The sequence below is a fragment of the Melanerpes formicivorus genome, unplaced genomic scaffold (assembly GCF_026170545.1).
Source record: "Melanerpes formicivorus ecotype bairdi unplaced genomic scaffold, bMelFor1.0.p_v2 SCAF_83, whole genome shotgun sequence".
Classification (NCBI taxonomy): domain Eukaryota; kingdom Metazoa; phylum Chordata; class Aves; order Piciformes; family Picidae; genus Melanerpes; species Melanerpes formicivorus.
In genome coordinates, this window is record NW_027142435.1 from 274230 (window position 1) to 300286 (window position 26057).

General features: G+C 45.7%; 2 protein-coding genes across 15 annotated transcripts in view; one reads left to right on the forward strand and one right to left on the reverse strand.

Annotated features, from left to right (window-relative positions):
- Nucleotides 1-766: 766 nt before the first annotated feature.
- Nucleotides 767-8820, reverse strand: HAUS8 (HAUS augmin like complex subunit 8). Of its 2 annotated transcripts, XM_068164762.1 has the most exons (11): nucleotides 8699-8820; nucleotides 7583-7653; nucleotides 7439-7494; nucleotides 7047-7143; nucleotides 5129-5245; nucleotides 4359-4441; nucleotides 3704-3775; nucleotides 3067-3225; nucleotides 2561-2702; nucleotides 1752-1893; nucleotides 767-1047 (listed from the first exon to the last, which is right to left on the reverse strand). In XM_068164762.1, exons 2-11 carry the CDS (start codon nucleotides 7650-7652, stop codon nucleotides 927-929), a joined length of 1059 nt encoding a protein of 352 aa, XP_068020863.1. In that variant the 5' UTR covers nucleotide 7653; nucleotides 8699-8820; the 3' UTR covers nucleotides 767-926. The 2 variants fall into 2 exon arrangements, with proteins under 2 accessions (XP_068020863.1, XP_068020864.1); XM_068164763.1 differs by lacking the exons at nucleotides 3067-3225; nucleotides 8699-8820 and having other exon boundaries at nucleotides 7583-7762.
- Nucleotides 8821-8927: 107 nt separating this feature from the next.
- MYO9B (myosin IXB) overlaps nucleotides 8928-26057 on the forward strand; it is a 36904-nt gene continuing 19774 nt past the window's right edge. For 4 of the 13 annotated variants that reach the window (XM_068164828.1, XM_068164833.1, XM_068164836.1 and 1 more), the window contains exons 1-12: nucleotides 9133-9205; nucleotides 12440-12532; nucleotides 14334-14438; nucleotides 16418-17310; nucleotides 21560-21654; nucleotides 22731-22793; nucleotides 22951-23050; nucleotides 23185-23285; nucleotides 23498-23627; nucleotides 24046-24135; nucleotides 24348-24464; nucleotides 25193-25327. In XM_068164828.1, coding sequence (XP_068020929.1) covers nucleotides 16474-17310; nucleotides 21560-21654; nucleotides 22731-22793; nucleotides 22951-23050; nucleotides 23185-23285; nucleotides 23498-23627; nucleotides 24046-24135; nucleotides 24348-24464; nucleotides 25193-25327 — 1668 coding nt within the window. In that variant the 5' untranslated portion in view covers nucleotides 9133-9205; nucleotides 12440-12532; nucleotides 14334-14438; nucleotides 16418-16473. Of the gene's footprint in view, nucleotides 8984-9128; nucleotides 9206-12197; nucleotides 12533-14333; nucleotides 14439-16417; nucleotides 17311-21559; nucleotides 21655-22730; nucleotides 22794-22950; nucleotides 23051-23184; nucleotides 23286-23497; nucleotides 23628-24045; nucleotides 24136-24347; nucleotides 24465-25192; nucleotides 25328-26057 lie in introns of those variants that run through there. The other 9 variants (XM_068164834.1, XM_068164838.1, XM_068164835.1 and 6 more) reach the window with 6 other exon arrangements.

Consider the following 26057-nt stretch of genomic DNA (forward strand, 5'->3'; position numbering starts at 1 on the left):
TTCATGGATCCTGTCCAAGGGAGAAGAAATAACAGATGAATAGCTAATAACTCACTGCTCTCCCACTGGCTCATGGATAAGGTGCTGTGAAAAAAAATATGGCACTGATAGTCACAAAATGACAGTGGTGACAATAGAAAGGACTTCTGGAGATCACCCAGGCCAACCCCCTGCTCCAGCAGGGCACCCACAGCAGCTTGCCCAGGAGCACAATGGCCAGGGGCCTTGGAAGTTCTGCAGAGGAGACTCCACAACCTCTGGGCAGCCTGCTCCAGGCCTACAGCACCCTCACAGCAAAGTTTCTCCTCTTGCTCAGATGGAACATCCTGGTTTCCAGTTTGTGTCCATTGCTCCTTGTCCTGAATTTGGTCCCATCCTCTTGCCCCCTACCCTTTAGCTCTTGCTGAGCATTGCTCAGATCCCCTCTGAGGCTCCTCTTCTCCAATTCAACACCTCCAGGGCTCCCAGCCTTTCCTCCTCACAGAGGTGCTTCAGGCCCCTCAGCATCTTTGTGGCTGCCACTGGACTCTCCAGCAGTTCCCTGACTCAGATGCCAGGTGGATTTAGACCCAGATGAGGTTTGAGGTCTCTCTCTATATTCACTCTTCTGACCTTGGCAGTTTGGGTGCCAGTACCCCTGGTACTGATTAATGCCTCTACATCCACCACTGCACCTACTGTCTAGAATTAGCCCTAGGTAAGCCCCAATGGAAACAAAAGCTTGTGTGAGAGATGAGTGAAGATATTCAAACACAAAGGCAACTGCTGGAGCAGGGGAAAGTAGTTTTATTTTATTTTGAGAAAGACAGAAGAAAGCTCCATGTGTTGGTTTCAAGCTCTGGTGTAACTGACCAGTCAGACAAGCTGCACCTCACACAGGTGTGCTGGCACTGCCTCAGTGGCCACTTGTCCACACTCTCCCCCCCTCAGCTGAAGTACCAATGCTTCACAACCTCCAGGCCATGGTGCTCTTCACATACTCCTTGGTTATGCAGAGAAACTTCTTTACTGACTTCAAATGACAGGTTCTGCACTTGTGTAAAGCTCCTGGAACAAAGCAGCAAGTTCCATGAGTTACTCCATGAGGGACAACAGCTTCTGTGAAAAACAAATGCTTGGCACCTGGCTGTTTGCAGCATTCTACCATGGAGCCAGCAGAAGGAGGAAAAAAAATAAAAATGTGCATTTTCTTCCCAAAAGCTGGAATTTGGGGGGGGACACACAGACCCTTATGGCCTGTCAAAGGTTTTAGTTGTGATCTCTTCTATGGAAATGAAGGAGGGAAAGGATGTTTAGCACGGTTTCTCTCTCCCCTCAGTGATACTTCCCATGTGTTGACACAATACTCAAGGGAAAACAAACCAAACCCAACCCAACCCAGCCCCACTTTTCTGTGCTGCTTGTACCTCCTCGACTTGCATTGTTATTTAAGACAGTGCTTCCAGTTCAATTCCTGTCTCTTGCAGGTCTCCTACGCTTCTGCAGAGCTATTTTTGCTTGCTGAAACTCTCAGCTAAGTGTCAGCAAATACCACGTGGAATAGTTCACTTAAAACACAGAAACCAACCCCAAAGATCTCATTTCTTTTTTTCCCCATAGGTAGGGCAGGGACAGAACCAGAGATGTCTGATCTAAACACAGTTCAACAGTGCTACTATCCCCACAATCAACCCTCCTCCAATAAACATTCTGGATATATTTCCCTCTTAATATTTAGCCAGCGAGCCTTTCCACTCCACTGTTGTAAATACCTTTGGAGCTCTCCATCCAGGTTCTGAGAAACCTCCTTCAGCTCTTTCAGCATACTGCGTGCTTTTGCGCTTTCTCCTGAGAAGCTCGGCATCACTTCTGTCAGAAGTCCCTGGGTGATGGCTAGCTGCTTTTGCAGTTCATCTGCAATATCAGATGTCACAGACCTTATTCAGAACACATACAGTGGCCTCAAGTCAATAGCAGACTGACCAATAGCTAGAGCAGCCACAGAACCAGAAGATGGGAAAATCTTACAAACACGTGGTGAGAAAATTGTGAAAGCCAAACATTTATGAAGAGTGACACCAGCAACAGGCTCTTAAAATTGCTAACAAATCACAATGTATCTAAGTTCCAGTTCTACAGTTCTCTCATTCGGTTTCAGCCCTGTTTGTCTGCAGTTCCAGTTCTACAGCTCTAGTTCTTTCAGTACCAGCAAGTCTATCCACACGACTTTATCTCTCAAACACAGAAACAAGGACAGGCCACAGTGTTTCCAGTTTTGCATTGCCCATTGGGAACAGGAAAGGAGTAGGGATGCTACAAATACAGGAAAAGATGGAGAAAAGTGCAGAAAATAAAAACCTGAAGCAAAAAAAACCACCCCACCTTGGTCAAGTGCAGTTCAGTGTATAAACATTGACAAGAACTATTCATAGCAAAGCACGGAACTAGTGCTTCAGCCTGTGCCCGTAAGAGCTGTGGGAGCACACACGATTCCTTGTGGCCAGAGGGATGCAGCAGGTCAGAATTTTAACACAACAATCCACTGGTTTTGAGAGTAAATCTGACAGTCACATTTCCATACCAAGGTAGGCTTGTGTGTCTCCTTCTATGTGAATGTCCTTTGTGGGCAGCTCATGTCTAGTGGCATCCAGGGAAGCTGCAAAGCTCTTGTATTGCTCTTTGAACTGCTCACAAGCAGGAACAAGGGGAGAGAGTATTTCCACCTGAAAAAGACACATGATCGACCAACACTTCCCATCCAAGGGTCAGCACCTCAGCTCCAGCCACTACTGTTGGGATGCTCCCATGCTTTTCAGACACTTGCACTGTGAACTGCTCTGGCAGCTGGTGTGCTGCTGCTGCCCCTTGTCCAACAGATCTGAATTGTTCTTGCCTGTCCACAAGGGACAATCACCAAGTCAGAAAGGCCCTGGCTTAGGTTACTGGAGAGCATGATATGCCACAACAGGAGGTAGGTATTTCTTTTCAGGTGCATGACATTGTACCACTGAAGCAATGCAATCTTCTCTGGATAAAGGACTGCTTTGTGAGTGAGCCTATTTAAATACAGAAGCATATAAAGCCTACCTGTTTGTCTAATGCCTCTCTGAGTTTCTGCTCTCTCTCTTTGAGTAGAATTTCACGCTTCAACTTGCAGAGCTTCTCCTGTTGTCTCTGCTTTTCTTCACACAACTTTAACAAGTTTTGTTCTGCTTTTTTCTCCATCTCAGAAAGATTTTTTCCTGCCTATTACACATAAAAAACCCCTAAACAAACAAACAAACATTCACAACTAAAGTAATTCTACATCTAAGTAATTACCATATTCTGAATAAACAAATGTAAGCCTCAGGACAGGTCAAAGAGCTTCAAAGTTAATGACTCTGAGACCTCCCTCCATCACCACTAATACTTTCTGTAAAGGAAAAAATATACATGTGCAGCCCTGAGTGAACAAAGAACAAAGGCACTGCTACAGCCTTGAACTCCAGACACACAGATCTTCCAGACCTTCTGCATATCCCTACCTCAGAAAGAACCAGCACCAGGTTAAGAAACTGACACTGAATTTACTCTGAGTTTTTAAAGCAAACCACAGTTTTACAGCCACAAAAAAATTGCACCCCCCTAGCTTTATGGAGCAGAAAGCATAGATGAGAAATGAAGAGATTCCTCAGGACCAAGTTCTCCTGTCTCAAACACCAAACACTTGAGTGACTCTCACCTTTATTCTTAGGTAAGTTAAAAGCAGTGTCTGAGATTCTAGCTCTTCGATCAGATCATCAGAATTATATCCCTTAAGATAAGAATATATTAGATCAGTTTTGAGATTTACACAATCACTTTTTAAAGCTCAAATACATTACTGGATAAAGTCCAACTTGTGCCCAGAATTGTCATTGTCAACAGTCAGCTCAATGAAAACCAGTTTGCCTTTTTAAACAATGCATGTTAATAAAAAACTTCTCTGTGCTTTGTTGCACCATTTTTCACAGCACCTTCAGCAGACTTTTATGATACTGGTAGAGAAGCTGAAGTTGCAGTACCACATTGAATAGGGCCCCTAAATAAGGCACTTCAAATAAAGCTGGATCAACATCAGAAAATGTTTTCAAGATAAGGTGATTAATTAAAAAGTCTGGGCAGGAATCAGAAAGAATCCACTTGAGGAGATAGCACAGTTGCAGCAGGTTCTTTGGTCAGTGGTGAAACACCTGACAAACACTTCCAGCAGACAGACTTATCCTGTGATTTCTGCCAGAAGGCTTTAGGTCATCCCAAGACCTCAGAGTTCTCCTCAGGATTAAAGATAACCAGAAACCCTTTATTTCAGACATCTGAAACCAGACACACTAAGATCCGAATGCAGCTAGACTCACTGCTTGTCGTGGGTTCTGACAGGTTCCTGACTCTCCTTCCCAAGCAGATTTTGAAGCAGGAGTCTCTACGTGGACAGTTTTATCTGTATCACAACAGAAAAGTTACTGCTCTCTTCTACCAAAGCCTATGGGGTGGGTCAACAAAGCATCAAGGTCTTCAAAGGCAAAGATAATTGCAAAATTATGAAGTGTATCAGCACAAAAGGCATTCACTCCGGCGACCTGAGGTGCTGGTCACAGGTGAGCATCTAGCTTTGACTGACAGATAGCTGTGATGGGATTTTCAGAAGGGCTGAGTATCACTCACTCGGTTTAGAGTGCTGTACTAGTAAGTTCTTCTGCATGAGGAATTATTAACGACATGCACCACAGGTGCCAGCAGGTTCGTCTTTATGTATCATAAAGGGGGACGAGGTTGCGCCAGAGCGTGGCACGGCACCGGGGCGGAGCCCCACCCCAAGTGAAGCATAGCTAACTTCCCCTAAGCACTCTAGAAGGAACATGGTGGTACAAATCATGACAGAGAACGGTGTTCTTTCATATTTGATCTTAAACAAAGCCAATAAAACCACCTAAAAGGTACTAAAAATCAAGAGGTTACTTCAAACCCCCAAGGTCTTAATACATCTGCACAAAGACAGCTGGAATAACTTCACCTTATGAACCAAAATCCTTTGGTGGCTACAGAAGAACACGAGGGTGACTTAGCAAGTTACAGCACACACACTACATATAATAAATCAAGAAACTGGGCATGAGTGGAAGCTTACCACCACAAATAGTTGAAAGATCGAGGTCTGGCCGACTGATTTTGTCTTCGCCTAATAATGTGGACTGCAGGACACTCTTCTCAAAACTACTCTGATTTGATGATCTAGAGACAGCACCTGCAGACAGAAGCTCTTATCAAACTAGAAGAATTAGATGCTTTCACTAATATGCAGCAACCTTACACGAGGTCTTGCCAGAAAATTATTTCTGTAATTCTGGCAAAAGACAAAACCAGACTGTTTTGCAGCTCAGGGGTTTCAGCCATTTACAGCTGCCTTACTGACAAGGTTAAGTACAAGGCAGCAGGGTGGAGTAGAGGAGCAGATCAAAGCCCTGTGTGGAAAGCAAGGGAGATGCTTATTCTAGACAACCCAATAACTCAATTCTAGTTTAGTTCTCTATCAGAACATCCAGATAAGAGTTTAATGCACTCATGTTTACACTTCTTATTCCCACATCAAATTTCTTAATTCCCTCTGTATACAGGTAACAGCTAGCAGTGATACAAGCAATGCAAAATATCACTCGCTCAAAAGAATAGTGAAGAGGTGATTGGGAACAGTCAGCATGGCTTTGCCAAGGGCAAATCCTGCCTGACCAACCTGGTGGCCTTCTATGAGCAGGTGACAAAATTAATAGATGAGGGGCGAGCAACTGATGTCATTTACCTGGAGCTGAGCAAAGCCTTCGACACTGTCCCACACCACATCCTGGTCTCCAAACTGGTGACACATGGGTGTGATGGGTGGACCACTAGATGGATAAGGAACTGGCTTGATGGCCGCACCCAAAGAGTGGCTGTCAATGGCTCCATGTCCCAGTGGAGGCCAGGGACAAGCGGAGTCCCTCAGGGATCAGTCCTGGGACCTGTCTTATTCAACATCTTTGTGGGTGACATGGACAGTGGCATTGAGTGCACCCTCAGCAAGTTTGCTGATGACACCAAGCTGTGTGGTGCAGCAGACACGCTGGAGGGAAGGGAGGCCATCCAGAGGGACCTTGACAGGCTGGAGAGGTGGGCACAGGCCAACCTCATGAAGTTCAATAAGAGCAAGTGCAGGGTCCTGCATCTGGGTCGAGGCAATCCCAGGCACAAATACAGGCTGGGCAGTGACTGGCTGGAAAGTAGCCCTGAGGAGAGAGACTTGGGGGTGCTGGTGGACAAAAAGCTCAACATGAGCTCTCAGTGTGCACTTGCAGCCCGCAAAGCCAATCAGATCCTGGGCTGCATCAGGAGAAGTGTGGCTAGCAGGTCGAGGGAGGTGATCCTCCCCCTCTACTCAGCCCTGGTGAGACCCCACCTGGAGTACTGTGTCCAGTTCTGGAGCCCCTATTACAAGAGGGATGTGGAGGTGCTGGAACGTGTCCAGAGAAGGGCCACGAGGATGATCAGAGGGCTGGAGCACCTCTCCTATGAGGACAGACTGAGGGAGTTGGGGCTGTTCAGTCTGCAGAAGAGAAGGCTCCGAGGAGACCTAATTGTGGCCTTCCAGTATCTGAAGGGGGCCTACAGGAAGGCTGGGGAAGGACTTCTCAGGATCTCAGGTAGTGATAGGACTAGGGGGAATGGAATGAAGCTGGAGGTGGGGAGATTCAGGCTGGAGGTGAGGAGGAAGTTCTTCACCATGAGAGTGGTGAAACCCTGGAATGGGTTGTCCAGGGAGGTGGTCGAGGCCCTGTCCCTGGGGGTGTTTAAGAGCAGGCTGGATGAGGCTCTGTCCAGCCTGATCTAGTGTGGGGTGTCCCTGCCCATGGCAGGGGGGTTGGAACTAGATGATCCTTGTGGTCCCTTCCAACCCTGAATGAAACTATGAAACTATGAAACATCTTAACAACACTTTAGAGCTGTTAAAAAGCTCCACAAGTTGGAAATCTAAATTCACAAAAGAACAGATTTAAAATTCTGGTAAAACATACCAGCTGGAGTTTTGCATTTCTGAGGGAGGACTGATCTTGGTTCAGTTGTACAAGATGGTTTAGTAGCAGACTTTGAAAAGGGCTTTGCTGAAGTATCCTGCCAATCAAGAAACAGGTGAGACCAAAGATGGGCAGTAATTGCGACTGGCAATATATCTTCTCTACAACTTGAATGCTGAAATGAACAAACCCAGGGCCTCTGGATGCTTCGCAAGTCACCCGAGTACAGTCCCAAGATCCCTCTCCAGGCTGCATCTGATAACACATCACAACTACCCTCGGACCCCCGCAGCTGTGCTCAGGTCTCGCTGCCACACGTCCGAGCCGCCCCTCCCACCATTCCTATCCTTCCCTGAGAGACACCCGAGCTCGGCAGCGAGACGTCCGAGTACCTTTTTGACGTCTTTCTTATCGCACCGCAGGTAGCGAGACTTCACGACTCTTCCTCCTGAGGGAGCAGAGGCAGAGCTCAGCCGCGCCCGACGCCGTGCTTCTCGCCGCAACGGGAGCGGGCTCCCCTCTCCCCCCACAGCTACCTTTCCGCTTCTCATTGGACGGTTCTCTGTCCGCCATCGTCGTACTGGAGTCGCTCGCCAACAAGGACATCCTGCAAAGACAGGGCGGGAGAGGACACCGCCGAGCTAGCTGCCGACTCTCTCGGAAGCCCCCGTCGCCATTCCGTCTGAACCGCGCGCAGGCGGAGCGCCGCCCCCAAGCTCCAGGGCAAGAGGACAACGACGCGCGCCCCCTGGCGGCGTGGAGGGCGAGAAGCACAGAATTCCAGATCCACGGAGAGACGGACTTCCAGAATCACAGAGCTACAGAATCATCTTGCTTGGAAGAGACCTTTTAGCTCATCAAGAGTGGCAGGTATCCCTGGAGAAGGCTGCCCAGGGATGTTGTGGAGTTTCTCTGGAGGCATTCCAAACCTACCTGGCCACGTCCCTGGGTGATTTACTCCAGGTGATCACACTCTAGCAGTGGGTTGGACTGGATAATCTCCAAAGGTCCTTTCCAACCCCCACCATGCTGCGATTCTGTGAAGCCCAACCATTAACCCAGAGCTACCAAGTTCACTACTAAACCATATCCCTCAGGACCACGTCCACGCAGCTTTTAAACCCCTCTAGGGACAGGGACTCCACCACTTTCTCTGGGCAGCCTGCTCCATGATTTGACAATCCTTGCAGTGAAGAAGTTGTTCCTAACGTCCCCCCTAAACCTCCCCTGGCACAACGTGAGGTCGTTACTTTTTGTCCTATTGACAGGCATGAGGGTGCCCCCAGACGGAGCTCCCACCTGTGCATTTCCTGCAGGGGACTGCTGCCCTCAGCACCACGGCAAAGAAGACACCAGGACCTGACAGCACCTATGGCATGATCGATCCCAAATCCTTCTCTGTCCCCAGGCCTTTGGTAGGAGGTGACCACCCTGCACCTTCAGCTGATGACCCTCAAGAACACTACACTACAGATCTCCTGTGCTGCCCCAGTGCTCTAGCAATGGCTCGGAAAGGTCCCTGAGCACCATCAGCACCAGCCACCTCCACGGCAGGAGCTCTCCCACCACCAGCACCAGGATTCTTTGGTTTAACTATCAACCCACCCACTCCCGCTTCTTCACCACAGGGCGCTGTCTCAGAGAGCACCTACCTCCTGGCAAGCGCCCGTTCCCGAGCCCTGCTGGGAGCCGCGGGCGACGGCGAGCGCGACGGCGAGCCCGGCGACGGCGAGCCCAGCCCCGGCCGCCGCAACCCAGCAGCGCCGCTTCGCGCCTCCCGCGCGGACGCGTCACGAGGCCCCGCCGCGGGGTGGCGCATACGTAGTGCGCGCGCGGCACTGGCTGGGCGCCGCCCTGCCTCCCCCTACCCGGAAGTGGCGAGCGGGGCCTGTGGCGGGCGGCGCTGCGGGGCGCCGGCGCTTCACCGACTGGTTGAGGTAAACGGCGGCGAGGCGCGGCGACCCCGCTGGGCGCCTGCCCGGCCTCCCTTCCTCCCCCCTTCCCTCCCTCCCTCCCTGTTTACTTTTTCCGTCCCTCCTTCTTTCCGTCCCTTACTCCTTCCTTTCTTCCTGTCTTCCTTTCTTCCTTTTTTTTCCCTCAGAGGGACCGGATCCCGCACCGAGCCCCGGGGCCGGTGTGGGGTGAGCGGGGAGCTCTCTGTACGTATATGGAGGGGGCGTCTGGCGGCCGGGGGGCTCCGCCGCTGCCCTCCCCAGGGCCGGGAGCTGCTCTGGGGTGGGCCGGCTGGGGCCGGGGTGAGGAGCGGGCGGGAGCTGCGGTGTGCCTGGCTGCGGGGAGCTTGCGTGGGCTTGCAGCGGCCGGGTGGCAGATGTGTTGCTGCTGACTCGGTTTGCGTCTGATGTGCTCTAACAGCTAGACATGCCCTAAGGGAGCAACGCGCCTCACTGCCCGGCTGCACCTTCTGGCTCTCGGGGGGCAGCGGGGGAGATCTTACCGGTTAAGTTCCGTCCCTAGCTACTGATCTTTCCGCCGCGCAGCCTCCTGCTTTCTCAGTTGATTTCTATGACTCCTGTTATGAACAGCCTGGAAACTTTCACAAAACTGCCTCAGCATCTTTCAAACATTCTTTAAAACTCTCCAGGTTCTTTTGTTTCTTGTTCTGGTTTTGGGCAATGCTTAGACAATTCGGTGCTGCTGCTGTCTTGAGGTTGTGCTTTATCACGGTGACCATCACTGCCTAAGTGCTGCATGCCTCTAGCTGTATCTTTGGGAGTGCTCTGCCTTTTTGGTGAGTTTGGTGTTGCAATCTCTGGCAAGTGAAGCTTTTGCAAGCTGGGATCACCTCTTTGTTACGTGTTTGTAGACTAAAAGTAGCAGGGTACTATCCTGATTTTATGACTTTGTAACCATAGAATCGATGTAGGTGTGTGTGATCCTAATGTAAGATGACTTCCTGCTGTAATTTTTAGTCTTTATGCCTAAGTATTTTGGCAAAATTCTTACTTATCTTTATTTGCAAGTTGTGATTGTAAATCGAGAAGTACTTTGGATGCAAATGTATTCAACATTCTTTGATTTCACCTTCTGGAATTGGGTGGCAGTATAGCAAAGGGCTGGAGATGATCTCAGGCTTCTGGCAACTGCAATTAGTCTTTCAAAGATGTCATCATCATCCTCCCACAGAACTCCTCGAGGTGGTTTAGTATTGGTTTGTCTTCCTAGCTGTTTGCAAATAAGAGTTGTCATGGGTAATTAGAAGGGCTCTGATTTCAGATGTGTTAGCTGTAATACATGAGTTAAGTACTTGACCTAAAGTAACAGTGCAAAGTAACCCTGCATTCTAGTTTAGTGTGTTCCTGTCACACCTAGAAAGATTTAGTGAGCCTTTGGTGTCTTTAACTGGGAATCCTGTCAGGAACAAACTCGTTTAACTTAGGGGAAGCAAGATGGGCATTTCCTGATGCACACATGTATTTCTGTTACCTTAACATTCATTGTGGGTCTTCTTAGAAAAGAGTTAATTTCATTACCTTTGTCTTTGCACTAACAATGACATTTTCAACCTTCTCTATGTGTGAAGTCCAGTAACAGTGATGCATCTAAGGCCATTTCCTTAATCATTAGTGTTTGTTATTATCCAACACAGGAGCTGCTGCAGGGACGTGACAGAACTATTCTTGTAGATCTGCGCAGTTTGGGTTGGTTGGGTTGGATTTTTTTGTTGCCCTGCTTGAACATGTATCTCAGTAAAAGACTTTTTCAGTAGTTGAATGTTGTAGTTTCAGTAGGGGCAGGGCAGCTCTGTGCCAGTCTAATCAGAGGGGGAAGGCTCAGGTTTGTGTTTTTCTGTGGAACCTGAAGCGCTTCTAGAACTGAATAATTTAGGAAGAGTAAATACAGCTGATGAAAAATTTAAATGAGGTTCACCTGGAAAGCAAAGCTTTGTACAGCCTAACTGTTCTGACAATGATTCGAATGTCAGAGCTTGAATAATCCTGGGTATGAATAACTGCTTGATAGTCTCCAAGATTCTTCTGGCTTGTGTTCTTTGCCTCTGATGCTCTCAGCTGTCTTGCTCTCATTCCTTGTTTTCATTTCCTTTGAGTCATACATCTGTAACTCTTGACATCACACTTTTTATAGGAGTAACATGTTATAGACCCTTAGTGTCACTGTGAACCTGATAAAGTATCCTCGCCTTGAGGTTAAATTGTGCTCCTGAGTCATTCAGAGGAAGTAGAGGTCTGCATCTTAAGTACTTTGAGGGTGCAGCTTGGGGTCTCAAGGGCCATAGGGTGTAGAGAGAGGGTAACTGAGAAGGAGCTGCCTGTGATGAATGCAATGTCTTCGAGTTTTTGCTGTATTATGTCACGTTACTTGCACTGCAGGCCAGCTTCTCCGTGGTTGGGCAGTCTGTGGAGTAACTTCTCTGGCAGGGTTGGTTAGGAAGAGTAGCAGCAAAGGTAAATTTGCATGCTCCATCCAGAATTCCTCGTGGCGTCACAGAAGCTTTTCACTAAAGAAAACCGAGGATCGAAGGTTATTTAGTCCAGCAGAACTTGTTGTGACCAAGAAAAACATTGAAATATTAATAGAAAGCTGAACAAATTTCAGATAGTTGGTAGTTGTCTGAAATATTGGGGAAAAAAAATAGCATTAACTATGATCTTCTAAAAGCAACTGAACGTCCTCATGACAGGAGGTGAGACAAGGGTCGAGGCCTTTGTCTTACTTGTAATGCAGTTAATTGTGGAAACTTTAGGGTGTGTCTACAGCTTATTATCTTGCTGGAAATTCCTTGTTTTGCAAATTAAGGATCAGTAATAGCTGAATATTTTTTAAATTGCTAAACGCTTTCAGGTGGATCAGAGGAGGCTCTCCTGGGAGTGGTCGTTGGCCATTCTGGTATTCAAGCTTATTAGACTTCAAGTCCTTGTGATGTTTCTACTTTTGTCCTCAAGATTACCCAAAGAACAATGGAAGAAGCTTGAGTCTGTCAGTCTGAGGAATGTAGCACTGGCAATGTACATGAAAATGTGAAGAACTGGAATATTATAAAGTTCATCCTCGACAATTTTGCAGTAATGGTAGCTTTCCCATTTTAGCTTGGCTGTGATTCATTGGCTAAATATGTGACTTCAAATGATGGCCTTATTTAAACTAAACAGATATCCTGTGCTGATTGGGGCAAAGCTCTCCTCTAGCATGTTACTGTTAGTGAGTGGCCACTGTTGTCTTTAATGCCTATTGAAAATTTAATTTGCTTAACAGAGACTTGAAAACAGAAAATGCCGTCAAAGTGAGCATGTAGAAGTGGAATGTTTGGGCTACTGTTTCTAATAATGTCTGAGCAAAAAGCAAAATTACAGCTTCATGATACATTAAGCAGCCTACCCGTTGTAATTCTGTGCATTTCTTCTACAATATAACAGTTAGCTGAAACGTTGCCTTGCTCGGTGATTTTAGTGGCCAAGATAATCAGTCCTCCGTAATCACTCCAGCCCTGTGCTCACTTGGATTGCTTGGTAAGTCCAGTGGCTTTTATTTATTTCTAAAGCAAATGAAATTGCTAATTGCTAGGTAATAGAAGTACAGCATTAGACTGTTGCCTTGTAAACTCACTTTGTTAGCTCTACTAACAAACACTGTTGGTAGAACTTGCAAAGGGTGGGGAAGGGAACAAAATCGTGAGAAGAGACTTTAGATTGGTTAGACTTGCTTGGAATTATTTTTCTTAGCAGACCTGTTGGAATTAATCCTTCTAGCACAGGGCTGAGTATAAAGTGGTCTGTGACTGGTACTTGATAGTTAAATTTGTCTATCAGTACTTCAGATTTACTTCTCTTCAATATCACTTGAGATAAATACTACTGTGTATGTTGTACTGGGACTGTGAAACTGTCTCAAGGGTACAGATCATACATCACTGTATCCTATAACGCTAATCCTATGCAGCTGCTGCCCCACTCATGCTCACTGAATTAATGCAGTCTAATGTTTTTGAATGAAGGGTTACAGTCCAAAGCGTTGCATCTCTAACGGACTTTTTTCTCTTGCCCAGCTCTTTTTGCTTCTGTAAAAGAGGGCTTTGGTGAAAAAGAATGCCTCGCTGTGTTCTGCAGACACTGATGACTGACCTTAGTAAATTTAAAGTACTGTGAAGATGTCTATTTGTGCCACAAATGGCTTGTCACAAGTCAAACATTTTAAGGAAAACAGGAAGAAGTCAGACTGTGGAGTCTAAAATTAGTTGATGTAGATCTAGTGCCAGCTTCTGCCTCCCACTTCTTAAACTCTTTAACACACATGCATTGGAAAGGGGCTTCTTAGGATGTTGAAAGAAATTGAGGTAGCTTGGCAGAATTTCCATCTACAGAAAGCACTCAACAGTCATGTTCTGTGTGCTGACCAGGATGGTGTCTTTATTACCTTCCTCCTCTTATTTCTTTTTGATTCAGATATTCTCTGCACCTGAACTTAGGCTTGTGCTTCCTTGATGAACCAAAGTGCGTTTGCGTTGATTCTAACTGATTAATTTTTGTAAATAGAGGTCATAAAATTAGAAGGAGTTGTAATCATCATTTCTGAGCACTCCTGGCATAAATGAGAGGGTGGTACCTAATTAACTTTTCTAATTAAGAGGCACTTCTGTGACTGGGGCCTGGCTGAAGCACTCAGGCCTCATTGTTGGTGTCAGAAAAGTTTTTGCAGTGTAGTGTAGCTTCCTGCTGCCATTTAAGCCCAGTTTGTCTGGCTTTGAATTCCAGCCGCTAGTTTGTGTTACAGCTTTGACCTCCAGACTTCTGATTGTTGCCAAGCTCTAGTTCTCCATGCAAGGACTTCACTGATAGTAGTCTCCTCTGTACTTCTCATAGACAAAGCATTAGAGGATCTTGCTGTGAAGGGGTGTTTTCTAGCAGGTTTGTTGTTGCTATTCTTGTATCAGCTTCTTAACTGAATTTCAGACATATTCTAGGTGCAGTACTGGTCACCTTCTGAGTTCAAGGACTACATGTCTGCCTACCTAAACACGCCTTGACTGCTGCAGTCAGTGTCATTTTGGTGGTGTTAGGAGAATACCATGTTTAAATGATTACTTGCTGTCATTTCCAGGCCTGTTTCAGGGTGGCTCCCATTCCATCCCTCTGGTATGGATTGTTTCATGCATAAATTTGAAGTTGTATCTATAAACTGAGCTGAAATCTGTTTAGCATTTGCTTTCTTTCTCTTGTGCTACTCAACTACATAGTGGATTTAACTTTCTGGTTGCTTACTGCCATCTCTCTGCGATACATTCCTCATCAATAACTCTTCTCTTTCTTTTAGAGTCATCATGAAAATGTTTGCTTTAAGACAGGAGTCCACCTTCACTAGAATCTAATCCTCCAGTTGCTTGATGATAGTCCTTGATTGAATACTGGGACTCATTAGGTAATTGACTCACAACTGTCCAGTGTGTGCTCTTCTCAGGGTGCTGATTGGGTGAAACTGTTCACTGAGGGGACTTCCTCTGTCATACCAGACTGTGTGTCTGAAACTAACTGCTGGGGGAGAAAAGGAAGTCTGTACAGGAGTGTCTTCCCTGAACTGGTTGCTTAAGTACAGAGGAAAATGCTCCCTGTTGTTCTTTTTTTTTTTTCTCCTGTCTGTGCTCCAGATTTATCTTCCCCATGAGCAGCGATCTGCTGTGGATTGTACTGCAAGTTAAGGTGTTTGAGCTTCTGTAGATTAAGAATGCTTTACACTTGCATAATTACTTAAGAGGTACTTCAGATTATTAGCTCCTGAGTGTGACTGGAATAGGAAATGGAGAGTGGACTTTGAGCTCCCTGGTCCATCCTTCTATCTGACCAAGTTCTTGCAATGAGCTCACTTGCATGAATGAAGAGTGAAATGTAACAGGGGAAAAAATTCCGGGAACGATCATCCAGCTTGAGCAGAGACGTGCTGTGGTTTGCCTTGCTGCCTGTGGCTTGCTTAGCCTTCCTTTTGATGAGTAGCCACTAAAAGCGATCCAGCTTGCACAACAGTGTCTTCTGTAAGCTCACTGCTCAGAGTTCTCTTAAAGCATAATTCTCTGCTGTTCAGGAGGCAGATCTGTCATATGCCTGTGGAGTGATTCATTCCTTGCAGTGGAAGTGGCAGCTAAATGCTTCCAACTCTGGGTTTTAATTTTAAATCATTGCTCTCAGTGGCCTTGTGCAAGTTCCTGTGCAGTTGTTCAGTGATTTCCCTGCTCTTTTTTTGTTTGTAAGTGTATAATCAGAGCACCTTGTTCTTGAAACAAAAGGAGGTGCTTCATTTTACTACCCATCAATAAGCTTATTAAACTGCTGAACTACAGCAGAGTAAGCAAACCTAGTCCTGATGATCTGAGCATATTGAGCTGCAGTGGAGAGAATAATCACCAGCACGAGCATGGTGTTAGTAAGCCTGGAGGCTTTTAGCTTGACAGTTAGGGGGAGGCTGACTTCCACAAGGTTGATGTTAGATTGCTGGCCTGCAGCAGGGGTGAAAGAAGGAAAAAGATTTGTAGTCTCATGCATGAGTTTCCTGAAACCCAGTGAGGTAGGACACTCACTGTAATGGGTACAAAGGCTTGTGAATGAAGTGAGTTATTTGGGATCTTGGTAGCAGAATTGAAAAATGCTTGCACTGATACTGTTTTGACTTTGTTGCCTAAAATGGAACAAAGCCCCAAAGCATGTTGAAATGTTTCTGTAGTGAGGATGTGTCTCACTGAAGTGAAATGAGCAGTCTCTTGTCTGGGTAAGTGATGTGTGTTTAAGAAATCATGGTGGTGTACAGGGCCAGGAGTTGCTGGCAGCAGGAGAGTCCCTGGGGGTGCTGTACCTGTCCTGTACCCTTCCTGAAGAGAGGTCAGTTGGGGGAAACTAAAAAGGTGTGGATCTCAGTATCAGAACTATCTTCCACCTTGCAGCTCTGCACTACTCCTCTGCTGTAGTTTATGGCTGCTCTAAACTCTCACTGATGATTTAAGAATTGATCAAACCACGTTTCTACCTCTAACTGCTCATGCAGCTTAGGTGTTTATGTGGGAAGATGAAGAAATATTTGTGCAGCCATGAAGAGGAACAGTCAGAGGAATGGTTAAAACTAATCTGGGAAAGCAGGGAAGTTTTAATGTAGGGATTTAGCCCAGTTCAGTTTGCTTTGTGGCTGTGCAAATGCTTGTGCTGCTGTGAGAGGGAGGGATGGCACAGGAGCAGAAGGAATAGTGAAACGATTGATCATGTGGCAGCTACCCACTGCGTGCGCTAGGCTGAGTGCATTTGTTCTTCACTGATTTAGATATTTAAGAACTATTCTCATTCTCAGGAAAGTAACCCCCTGGTACATCTTGCACACTAGTATTTAACACCTGACTTCTCTCTTTTGTCTTTTTTCAGACAATGGGCACTGCATATTAAGCAGGGGTGAAGACTGAAACCCATTTGGGGACAGAATGAGTTTGAAAGATGCTGATGGTGCAGTTTGCCAGGCAAAGGCAGCCTATAATCTTCATATTTACCCCCAGCTCTCAACAGAAAGCGCTCCCTGTTGCAAAGTCACAGCAACCAAGGACAGCACCTCTTCAGATGTCATCAAGGATGTCATTAGTATCTTAAACTTGGATGTCTCAAAACATTATGTGCTTGTGGAAGTGAAAGAGTCAGGTGGTGAAGAATGGGTGCTCGATATAAATGATTCCCCTGTGCATCGAGTTCTGCTCTGGCCTCGCCGTGCTCAGGATGAGCATCCGCAGAAGGAAGGGTACTATTTTCTCTTGCAAGAGAGAAACACTGATGGGACCATCAAGTACGTCCAGATGCAGTTGCTGCCCAAGGAGACGGATGCACGGCGGTTGGTGGAGAGGGGTTTTCTTCCCTGGCATCAGGAGGACTTTGATGACTTATGCAACCTCCCCAATTTAACAGAGACGACTCTCCTGGAGAATCTCAAATGCCGCTTTCTGAAGCACAAGATTTACACTTACGCAGGAAGTATTCTCATTGCAATTAACCCCTTCAAGTTCCTGCCTATTTATAATCCTAAGTATGTCAAGATGTATGAGAATCACCAGCTTGGGAAGCTGGAGCCTCATATCTTTGCCATTGCTGATGTGGCTTATCACACCATGCTCAAGAAGCAGGTTAACCAGTGCATTGTGATTTCGGGGGAGAGTGGCTCTGGGAAAACTCAAAGCACAAACTTCTTAATTCACTGCCTCACAGCACTGAGCCAGAAAGGGTACGCAAGTGGTGTGGAGAGAACTATTCTAGGAGCAGGACCGGTTCTGGAGGTAAATTTATGCTAAAACTGTCCTCTGTGAAAATTCTTTCTTGAAAACTTTCACTGCTGTTTGAACCCTGCTGTGTCACCTCTGCGCCTCTGGCTGCGCCGGCCTCTGGCTGCGCCGGCCTCTGGCTGCGCCGGCCTCTGGCTGCGCCGCCCGAATGCTTCTAATTGATTTTCCTTAATTCATCCTTCCGTTCAGTTGACTTCCTGTTGCTTGATATTTGACTTAACTTTCCACCACTGCACACGAATTCTGGGGCAGAGGCTACCTGTGTTTTCAATCATAACGCCTTGATGGCATTTGAGTCAAGTTGTAAGTCAATGTTTTTATGGAAAGATTGTTCCACTAAAACCTGAATGGCTCTGTGCTGTCCTGCCTGTGTGTGCCAGCGTGTCCTGCAGCAGCTTTATCAACGCCCTTCTTCAGGGAGCTATTCCCTTTCTAGAGTTGTTTGCTTTGAAGAGAGCAACACTGTTAGCTGGGGAGAAAGTGTTGAGATGGTTTTGGCTTTTATTGCTAGAGCATTTCCAATGGGAAGTGAGGAGGAGGGTACAGCTGGCCTTGCCTTAGGTAACAGCAGGGCAGACTTACGCTGGGCTTTGAGACTTCTGTCTCTCCCCTTTCCTCTCTTATCTGAAAGGAAAAGTTGAAAGCTTGGATGGATGTAATGATCACTCACGGCAGAATCTTCTACGGCAAGGAGATGGCACGTGGCCACTGGAATTTATAGGTTTAAATATTCTTAAATGTAGCAACACTTTGTTTAAAAAAGTAATAAGCCATTTAAATGCTTATGGGCAAGACAAAGGCAAAATCAGGGAAATGGAACTTTCAAATGTGCTACACTTGTGATTGTGGAAAGCTTTTTGCAAAGAATGAGGAATCTACACAAGTTCTTTTTTGCCTTGCTTTCTGCCTGAAAGAAGAAGTAGAATAGTTTGAGGTTTGTTGGTTGCTGGAGTTCAAGTTTGCAGTTCTAAACAGAAAACAGGAAGGGGTCACTGTGGAAAGTGCTGTTTGATCAGCTGATCTTGCTGCTGCTAATAGAATTAACTGTTTCAGATCCTGGCCTACCAGATGTGATGCAGCTGTGTCAGACCAGGTAGAGATGTAAGATCTCAGGCTGTGGCCTGTGCATTGAGTGGGAAAGATGTGTGTCCCTAGTTTCAAAGCTAAAGTTAAAAATGTTTCTGGAATCACAGGCAGATGTTGTCTGTCTGGGAACGCTCGTGAAGAGAGAGATGTTTGTGATCTGCAGTAAGATTGGCTGTCATCAGTACTGCAGCTTCTTCAGACTTCCAGTGGGCATTTGGTAATGCATGGGGTAATGGCCTTTGTAGCCAGAAATACAATGACCAATTTAAAGCTCAGATTGCAAACTTGTCAGACTCTAGTGTGGCTGTTGGAGTACATTGTCTGAAATGTGGGGCCCTCCTCTGGAATCCTCAGAAACTTACTTCTCTGTTCACATAACTCCAGTGCATATCAAAAAGTGGTGCTGTGGTATGTCTAGAGCACAGAGACTTCAGCTCCATCTCTCCTACTGTGGATCCAGCAGAGCAGGTTCAGTGTACATGGAGGCTTCCACAGCCCCAGCATGGCTGCGCTTGTGCAACTCTGGTCGCTGACAGTCATTCAGGCAGCACCACAGTCAGAGCTCCACTGCGGGGAGCCATGCAGGGGAACCTCCCTTTGCTTTGTGGAAGTTAAACTTTGCTGTTAGAATTGGTCACTTCCAAACCCAACTGGTGACTCATTTGGGTTTTTACTTAAGGGAACTGAAGTGCTACCAGGGATTTTTTCTTGAATGGATGTTTCAGGGGATTTTTTGCATGAAAAGTTCTGTAGCCTGCCTGAACTGTTCGAGTATGTTCCATTCTGTCTGGAAGTTTTGAGTCCTCATGGAAGATCGACGTGTACTCTGGACTGAAGTCTGCCTCCCTGGCTCTTCTGATGTGCAAGTTGTTTGCATTTTGGCTCAGAACTTCCTCTTTTTAGTGACCTTTTATTTTCCTCACACCTAAGTAAATGGTGTGTTTCTAGGCTGACCTGTAGAAATGCAAGGAGTTAAAGCAAGCATTTCTAGCACAGAGGCAAGCACACTTAGTGTGGTGTGGAGATGGATTTACAGTTTCATCATCACATATTTAGTGCACTTGGGAACATGTCTCAAGCTGCACCAGGGGAGGTTCAGGCTGGATGTTAGGAAGAAGTTCTTCGCAGAGATTGGCCATTGGAATGTGCTGCCCAGGGAGGTGGTGGAGTCACCATCTCTGGAGGTGTTTAGGAAGAGACTGGATGAGGTGCTTGGTGCCATGGCTTAGTTGATTAGATAGTGTTGGATGATAGGTTGGACTTAATGATCTCAAAGGTCTTTTCCAACATGGTTAATTCTATTCTATTCTGTTCTATTCAATCCAGATTTGGGGTTGGCCAGCTTACCTCTGTTCAAAGCTGTAAGTGGTTTGCAGATAAAGTCTTGTTAATACTTTAGAAATTGTGAACGACTAGGAGCTAGACTTTGAAGAATGGAGTTTAACCCCTACCATGAAAGGAGATTTGACCTTAAATGTTGCTTGATATTAACTTCTTAAACATCTGAGAAGTACAGGATACTGAGACAGTGTGGTTAAAAATTAAGTACAGCGCTAGCACAGCTGCTGTCGGATGACCTAGTGAAAGGAAAGCTGATCACACTTAGCTTGTCAAAGTATGTTGAAGAATATGGTAGCAGTGATTAAACTTTAAATGCCACCCAGAAAAGATTCCTCACCCAAAATGTTCAGCAGCTTGGAATGTTCTTTAAAAGCTGTAGATGTTAAAGACTCTCATGAGAAAGCCATTCAGTACATTAAAACTTCCCTAAAACTCATAATATTAGATCAGCTTGCAAGAATTTGCTGTATGCTTTGACTAAATACCAGACACATGAGATCATAAGAGCCTTTAGTTTTAAAGTGGATTCGTTGCTTACATGAATAATCACTAAGAAAAGTTTTTCAGGAAGCTTGGGCTATGGGATTTCTTCACTCTGTAATGCCAAAACATTTGTTATTAAAAACATAACCTGGCCAGACTGGCTGTGGTATGGATTTGTTTCTAGAATATAACTGGTAAGTTAGCTGGTGACTTCAGCTGGCAATAAGAAGTTTTTCCAGAATGAATTTGCAAGTCTGCTGTTGTGAAGCCCAGCAGAGTTCACTTCACCACTGAGGGGAAATTGAATGGCGTCCTTCAGAGGCAGCTGAGGCACTGTTGATGAGACGGGACCAAGGGCTTGACTTACTGTTTCCTGTGCTGGTGTTGCTGAACTTCCACTTTTGCTTTGCTGTTTGTTTTACAGTTTGGTAACTGTAAGGAGCTGGCCTGAATTTCATGCAAAGGTTCATAAGCATTTGTATACAGCATGGGCCCTAAACAAAGTTAATCTGGGTGATGAGTTGTTGGTTAGCAGCTGCAGCAAGGTGTCACCTGCTTGCTTTGACTGGTCCTCAGTGGGGATGCTGTCTGCATGGTAACACAGGTAGTGTGCTGGCTAGAATTGAGAAGGTTGAACTCCAGTCATGTGCAAGCATTGTTGGACACAAGACCAGGGGTGTAACTGGCCCTGGAGCTGTTAGAGACCCAAGCAAACATGGCACCTGGGGACATGGTTTAGTGGCCATGGTGGTCTTAGGTTGATGTTTGGACTCAATGATCTTAGAGGTCTTTTCCAACTGAAACAATCCTGTGAATCCTCTCTGGAAACCCACTGACTTTTCTCAAGTTACAGCAGAATTGCCCTGTGGGTTTTCACCCTACACAGGCAAAACTCCTTGTACTCCTTCCTTCAGGTCAGGAATAATGGTTGTCTGAAGAATCATGGATGTTCTCCCAGGCTGAGAATTTCTGGGGTTCTCTGAACTCTAGAAAGCTGACAGTAGAAATCCAGTTGTAAGAGAGCTTTGAGTGAGGAGCTCTTTTGGAAATAGTAATTGAGGCTAATTTGCACTCTCTACCTGTGATTACCTTTCCTGTACTCTTAGTAATATCTGAATGTGTCATCCTCCTCCCTCAGTCCCTCAAATATTGTTGCATGGGACAAATGGTAAACAGGTGCAGGTCTGTGAGGAGCAGTGGGGGCTTCCTAAGCAGCCTTTTGGGGACCTGTATGCTGCCATTTCCATAGTGCAGGTTAGCAGGAGGCTGAGTAATGAGCAGCTCTGCACTGGCATACTGTAATTGAAAATTAACTCATTTTGCTTTATTACAGGCATTTGGGAATGCAAAAACAGCACACAACAATAACTCCAGTCGCTTTGGAAAGTTCATTCAAGTCAACTATTTAGAGAATGGTATTGTCCGAGGGTAAGTACAGCATGAGGCTCTGCTGGGGCTGAACTCTCTACTTTCAGGAACTGCTGAAGAATCTGTGTGCAAAATGCTACCTTACTGAGGATCTGCTCATGTGAGAACAGCTTGGGCTGAGGATGGCTTCAGACTCTGACTTGGCATCAGTAATTTGTGTGCAAATAGTTGTGTAGTTGTGTGTCTGACAGCATGCCATAAAATAAACTCTGTCAGATCTTGCTGGGTGAAGAGCCCCTTAAATCTTTAATGCTGGCATCTGCAGAATGCCCAGCAGTTTCAGGCATGTGGTCAGGATGGAGCTGTGCTGGTTCAGGTGCGCAGTGCTGATGTAGAGCTCTGCCTGAAGCTTGCTGCCCTGCGGTGCAGTGACTGCTGGCTGGTGCTCCTTTGGCTGCTCTTGGTGTTTGCCGTGTACAGTAGCCCAGGTGCCCAGGAACTCTGTGCTACATTTGCTTTGAGTGTTACTCTGAAAGAAATTGGCATCCTTTCAGATGAAGCCCCACTAGCTCAGGACTTTGGTTCAGTTTGAGTATGTTTGTTTTGTCTTCATCCTGGGAAAAAGCTGCTCAAGCTTTGGCCTCACTCACTGTATTCCATGTCAAGGAGTTCAGGTTATCATTTAGGAGATTTCTTTATCAGGCCATAGGGCAGGCTGGCTGCCTTCCATTTGAGACTGATTTCTATACTGGCATAAAAATCTAGCAGGTTTGTTAGGGTGGGAAGCAGACAGCTGTCCAGGATCTTTGGGGGGTCTTAGCCTTTACGTTCCTGTTGATCTCAGGGCAGAGATCATTAGCACTCTGCATATCTTCTTTCTGCTTGCAGTTTTTCATCATCACTTTTCTTGCTCCGTCTGCCTTTCTCCAGTTGTGTCTGCTTGGAGCAAGCACTGCAGATAGGTGTTTCTTAGGCCCAGTTACAGTCTAATGCATGCAGAGATTTTTACTGTAGATTTAACAGAGTGTTTAGCTACTCTCTTCTGTATTTAGTGCAGCTTTCACTATTTGAACTCTCTTGACAGTGGCTGTTTGTGAGGTCTTCTCTTTGACCTTTATTGTTTTGCTGTTCTTTAGGGCTGTCGTTGAAAAATACCTGCTTGAAAAGTCTCGCCTGGTTTCTCAAGAAAAAGATGAAAGGTAAGAGGTGAATGCAGTTTACTAACACAATTGTCATCAGTGCAAGAGTTCAAGAGCATCTAGTGTATCTGAGAGAGTAAAAAAAAGGCCTCTAGAGAGTGAAAGCAAACCAGCAAACCCATTATCTCTTCATGAGAGCAATGTGCTGCCTTCCTAGGAACTACCACGTCTTTTATTACTTGCTACTTGGAGTCACTGAGGAAGAACGTAAAGAATTTCACCTCAAGCAACCTGAAGATTATTTCTACCTCAATCAGGTAATCTCTGACAGGGATTTACCAATGCATGGACAAGTGTGGTCTTTTGAGTTCAAGATAAAATGGATTATTCTTGTTTTCCAGCCGTGCTAGGGCTCTGTTCTTTGCCTTTAATTATGGATCTCTCTGTACAGCATAACTTGAAAATTGAAGATGGGGAAGATCTCCGACATGACTTTGAGAGATTAAAACAAGCCATGGAGATGGTTGGCTTTCTGTCAGCAACAAAGACCCAGTAAGCAGAACCCTCAGCATTCATAAAGTTGTCTAAGCTTTTGTAACGGATGGCTAGTTAAGATTCATGGCTGTGTATGTGCTGGGATCACATTTAATCCAGGAGAGAGCAAGGAGAGCTGAGTGAGGGCTTGAAGTAGAATTAAGTCTACTAACCTCTTCTAATGGACTCAGAAGAATGATTCTTAATACAATGCAATTTTTCTTCCTTAGGATTTTTTCAGTACTTTCAGCTATTCTGTATTTGGGCAACGTTACATACAAGAAGAAAGCCACAGGGCGTGATGAAGGGTTGGAAGTAGGACCTCCTGAAGTGTTGGACATTCTTTCCCAGCTTCTGAAAGTAGAGTATTCCTCTTCAGCTCTAATGTCTGATGCACCTTTTCATCTTGCTCTGCCTTGGCATCTTACCTGCATATCTTGTTGCCCAGTTTGCTATATCTAGGGTTTGGTTATGTGATTTGTGGGAGGGGAAGTGGAGGAAATTGGTGAAATTATTTGGGTTAGGGTTGTAATATAGGAATTTGTTTACTCACTTATTGGAGAGCTATTTAGTAGAGCGATTCTTCACCATCACAGGGAACCATCTGAATGAGTCTAGGCCAAGAGTTGCCTAAAGAAGTTGAAGAATTGTGAGAATGGGTGGGAAATGTAACTGTTGTCTAGGAGCCTGGGCTTCTCCGAGCCAGTTTTGTGTTGCCACTCTGTTACTCGGTGGGAAGCCTGAGGGTGACTGATTCTTGTTCTTGCTTGTTTTGAAGGTTAAACGAGAAATTCTAGTAGAAGTGCTAACAAAAAGAAAAACTGTGACTGCTAATGACAAACTCATTTTGCCATACAGCCTCAATGAGGTGAGTCAGGAACACTGGCGGGGAAAGTGAAATCTCTGACCCTTGCATTGTGCTGCACCAGCTGCTGCAGCTTGCCCTCGCCTTGAGCAGGAGGTGTGGGCATTGAAGGGAAATGCTGGGTTTGTGTCTCAGGTTTGTAACCTTTGGGTGACACTGCTTTCAGCTAGAAATGGGGTTTTTAAACAAAGCTCTGAAGATGGTTTGATCTGCAGGCAATAACAGCTCGTGATTCAATGGCCAAGTCCCTGTACAGTGCTCTGTTTGACTGGATCGTGCTGCGCATCAACCACGCGCTCCTCAACAAGAAGGACATGGAGGAGTCTGTTACGGTGAGCTGCTCTCCGGAGTAAGTCTGAGAGTCATAGCGTAGTTTCAATTGGAAAAGACCCTAGGATCATCCAGTCCAACCATTCTCTAACCTACCAGGGCTGAGGCTAAACCATGTCCCTCAGCACCACATCTCTGCAGCTTTGAAACACCTCCAGGGATGAGGATTCAGCCACCTCCCTGCAGCCTGTGCCAGGCTTTGAGAACCCTTTCAGGGAAGAATTTTATTCTCCTGTCCAAACTAAACCTCTCCTGGTGCAACTTGAGGCCATTTCCTTTCATCGTATCACTTGTTACTAGGGAGAAGAGATCAGCCCCCACCTGGCTTCAAGCTCCTTTCAGGGACCTGTAGAGAGCCAGAATGTCTCCACTCAGCTTCCTTTCTACCAGGCTTAGCAATCCCAGTTCCCCTCAGCTGCTCCTCACCAGCCCTGTTCTCCAGACCCTTCAGCAGCTTCTTTATCCTTATCCACCTTTCTTTGTAGACAGTTGTGTGTGTAGTGCTAGCAGACAAGGCTGTAGGTGATGTTTTAAGATATCTGGGATAAATTTTGCTGCTTCTGAAGCCTGTGGTAAACTTCTTGGTAATATTTCATCCTCTCTGTTTTCACAGTGGACTTCACTGCCAGCGTTCAAGCGGTGTTGGTGCTGGCTGCAGGAGTTAACTGCTGTCAGTTCAGTCACTGTATGACAGGTTGTTGTTTAACTAGATGTCTGTGTCTTCTTCCAGTGTCTGTCCATTGGTGTTCTTGATATTTTTGGGTTTGAAGACTTTGAAACCAACAGTTTTGAACAGTTCTGTATAAACTATGCAAATGAGCAGCTTCAGTATTATTTCAATCAACATATTTTCAAACTGGAACAGGTAAGAAATGAAAGTTGCTGAAACAGGCTTTTGTTTTTAAATCAAGTGCTCCTATCCTATGCAAACCGACTCAGTACTCTGCAGAACCCCATGGCATGAGTTTTGTAATTGCTTGAATATATCTCCAAAAAATCTTACTTTTTCTTCTCTTAAATGTTGCTCATTGTTCTTTGAAGGTTGCAGCTCTCAGTGCTCTACATGCACTAATGGTAGTGGGGCCTTGTATTAAGTGTCTGCTTGATTGCAAGAAGCTAAAAAGACATTTAGGCATTCCCAGACAGAATTCACATAAAACTGAACTTTGAGATTTCAAGTCTGTAGGTGAGGTGTTTGTTTCAGGTTTCTGTTTTGTGTTATGGCAGATTGTGAGTATTTAATAACTAATCTTTGCTGCTGCTTCCACCTGACTGCACTTAGGGGATACAATTGCCTGTTGCTATTGGCAGTCGCTCTGAAATCCTGCTGTTGTTGGCCTCTGTTGATTTACTTGTTTGCAGATGCTATCATCTTACAGAGCTAACAGATCCTGTCTCTAGACTGCAGCTTGCTCTAAATGTGGTTTGTGCTAAATGTTTCTTGGATCACTGCTGAAGAGAAGGGATGTTCTGCTGGGTGATGTCCTGTGCTGTCACCAACGTATAGATAACTTTTTTAAAAGAGGAGAGTCACCAGAGGTCCTTTGTCTGTTCAGGTCCCCATTGGTAGCTTAGGACAGCCCTGGCTAGCCAGG

What these genes read in the sequence shown, in the direction of transcription:
- HAUS8 (XM_068164762.1), bottom strand. Translation starts at nt 7,652, where the DNA reads ATGTCCTTGTTGGCGAGCGACTCCAGTACGACGATGGCGGACAGAGAA. An exon ending in TCTTTCAACTATTTGTGGTG is followed by an intron (nt 4,442 to 5,128) that starts GTAAGCTTCCAC and finishes GTTGTGATACAG; the next exon opens with ATAAAACTGTCCACGTAGAG. An exon ending in GTCAGAACCCACGACAAGCA is followed by an intron (nt 3,776 to 4,358) that starts GTGAGTCTAGCT and finishes TCTTATCTTAAG; the next exon opens with GGATATAATTCTGATGATCT.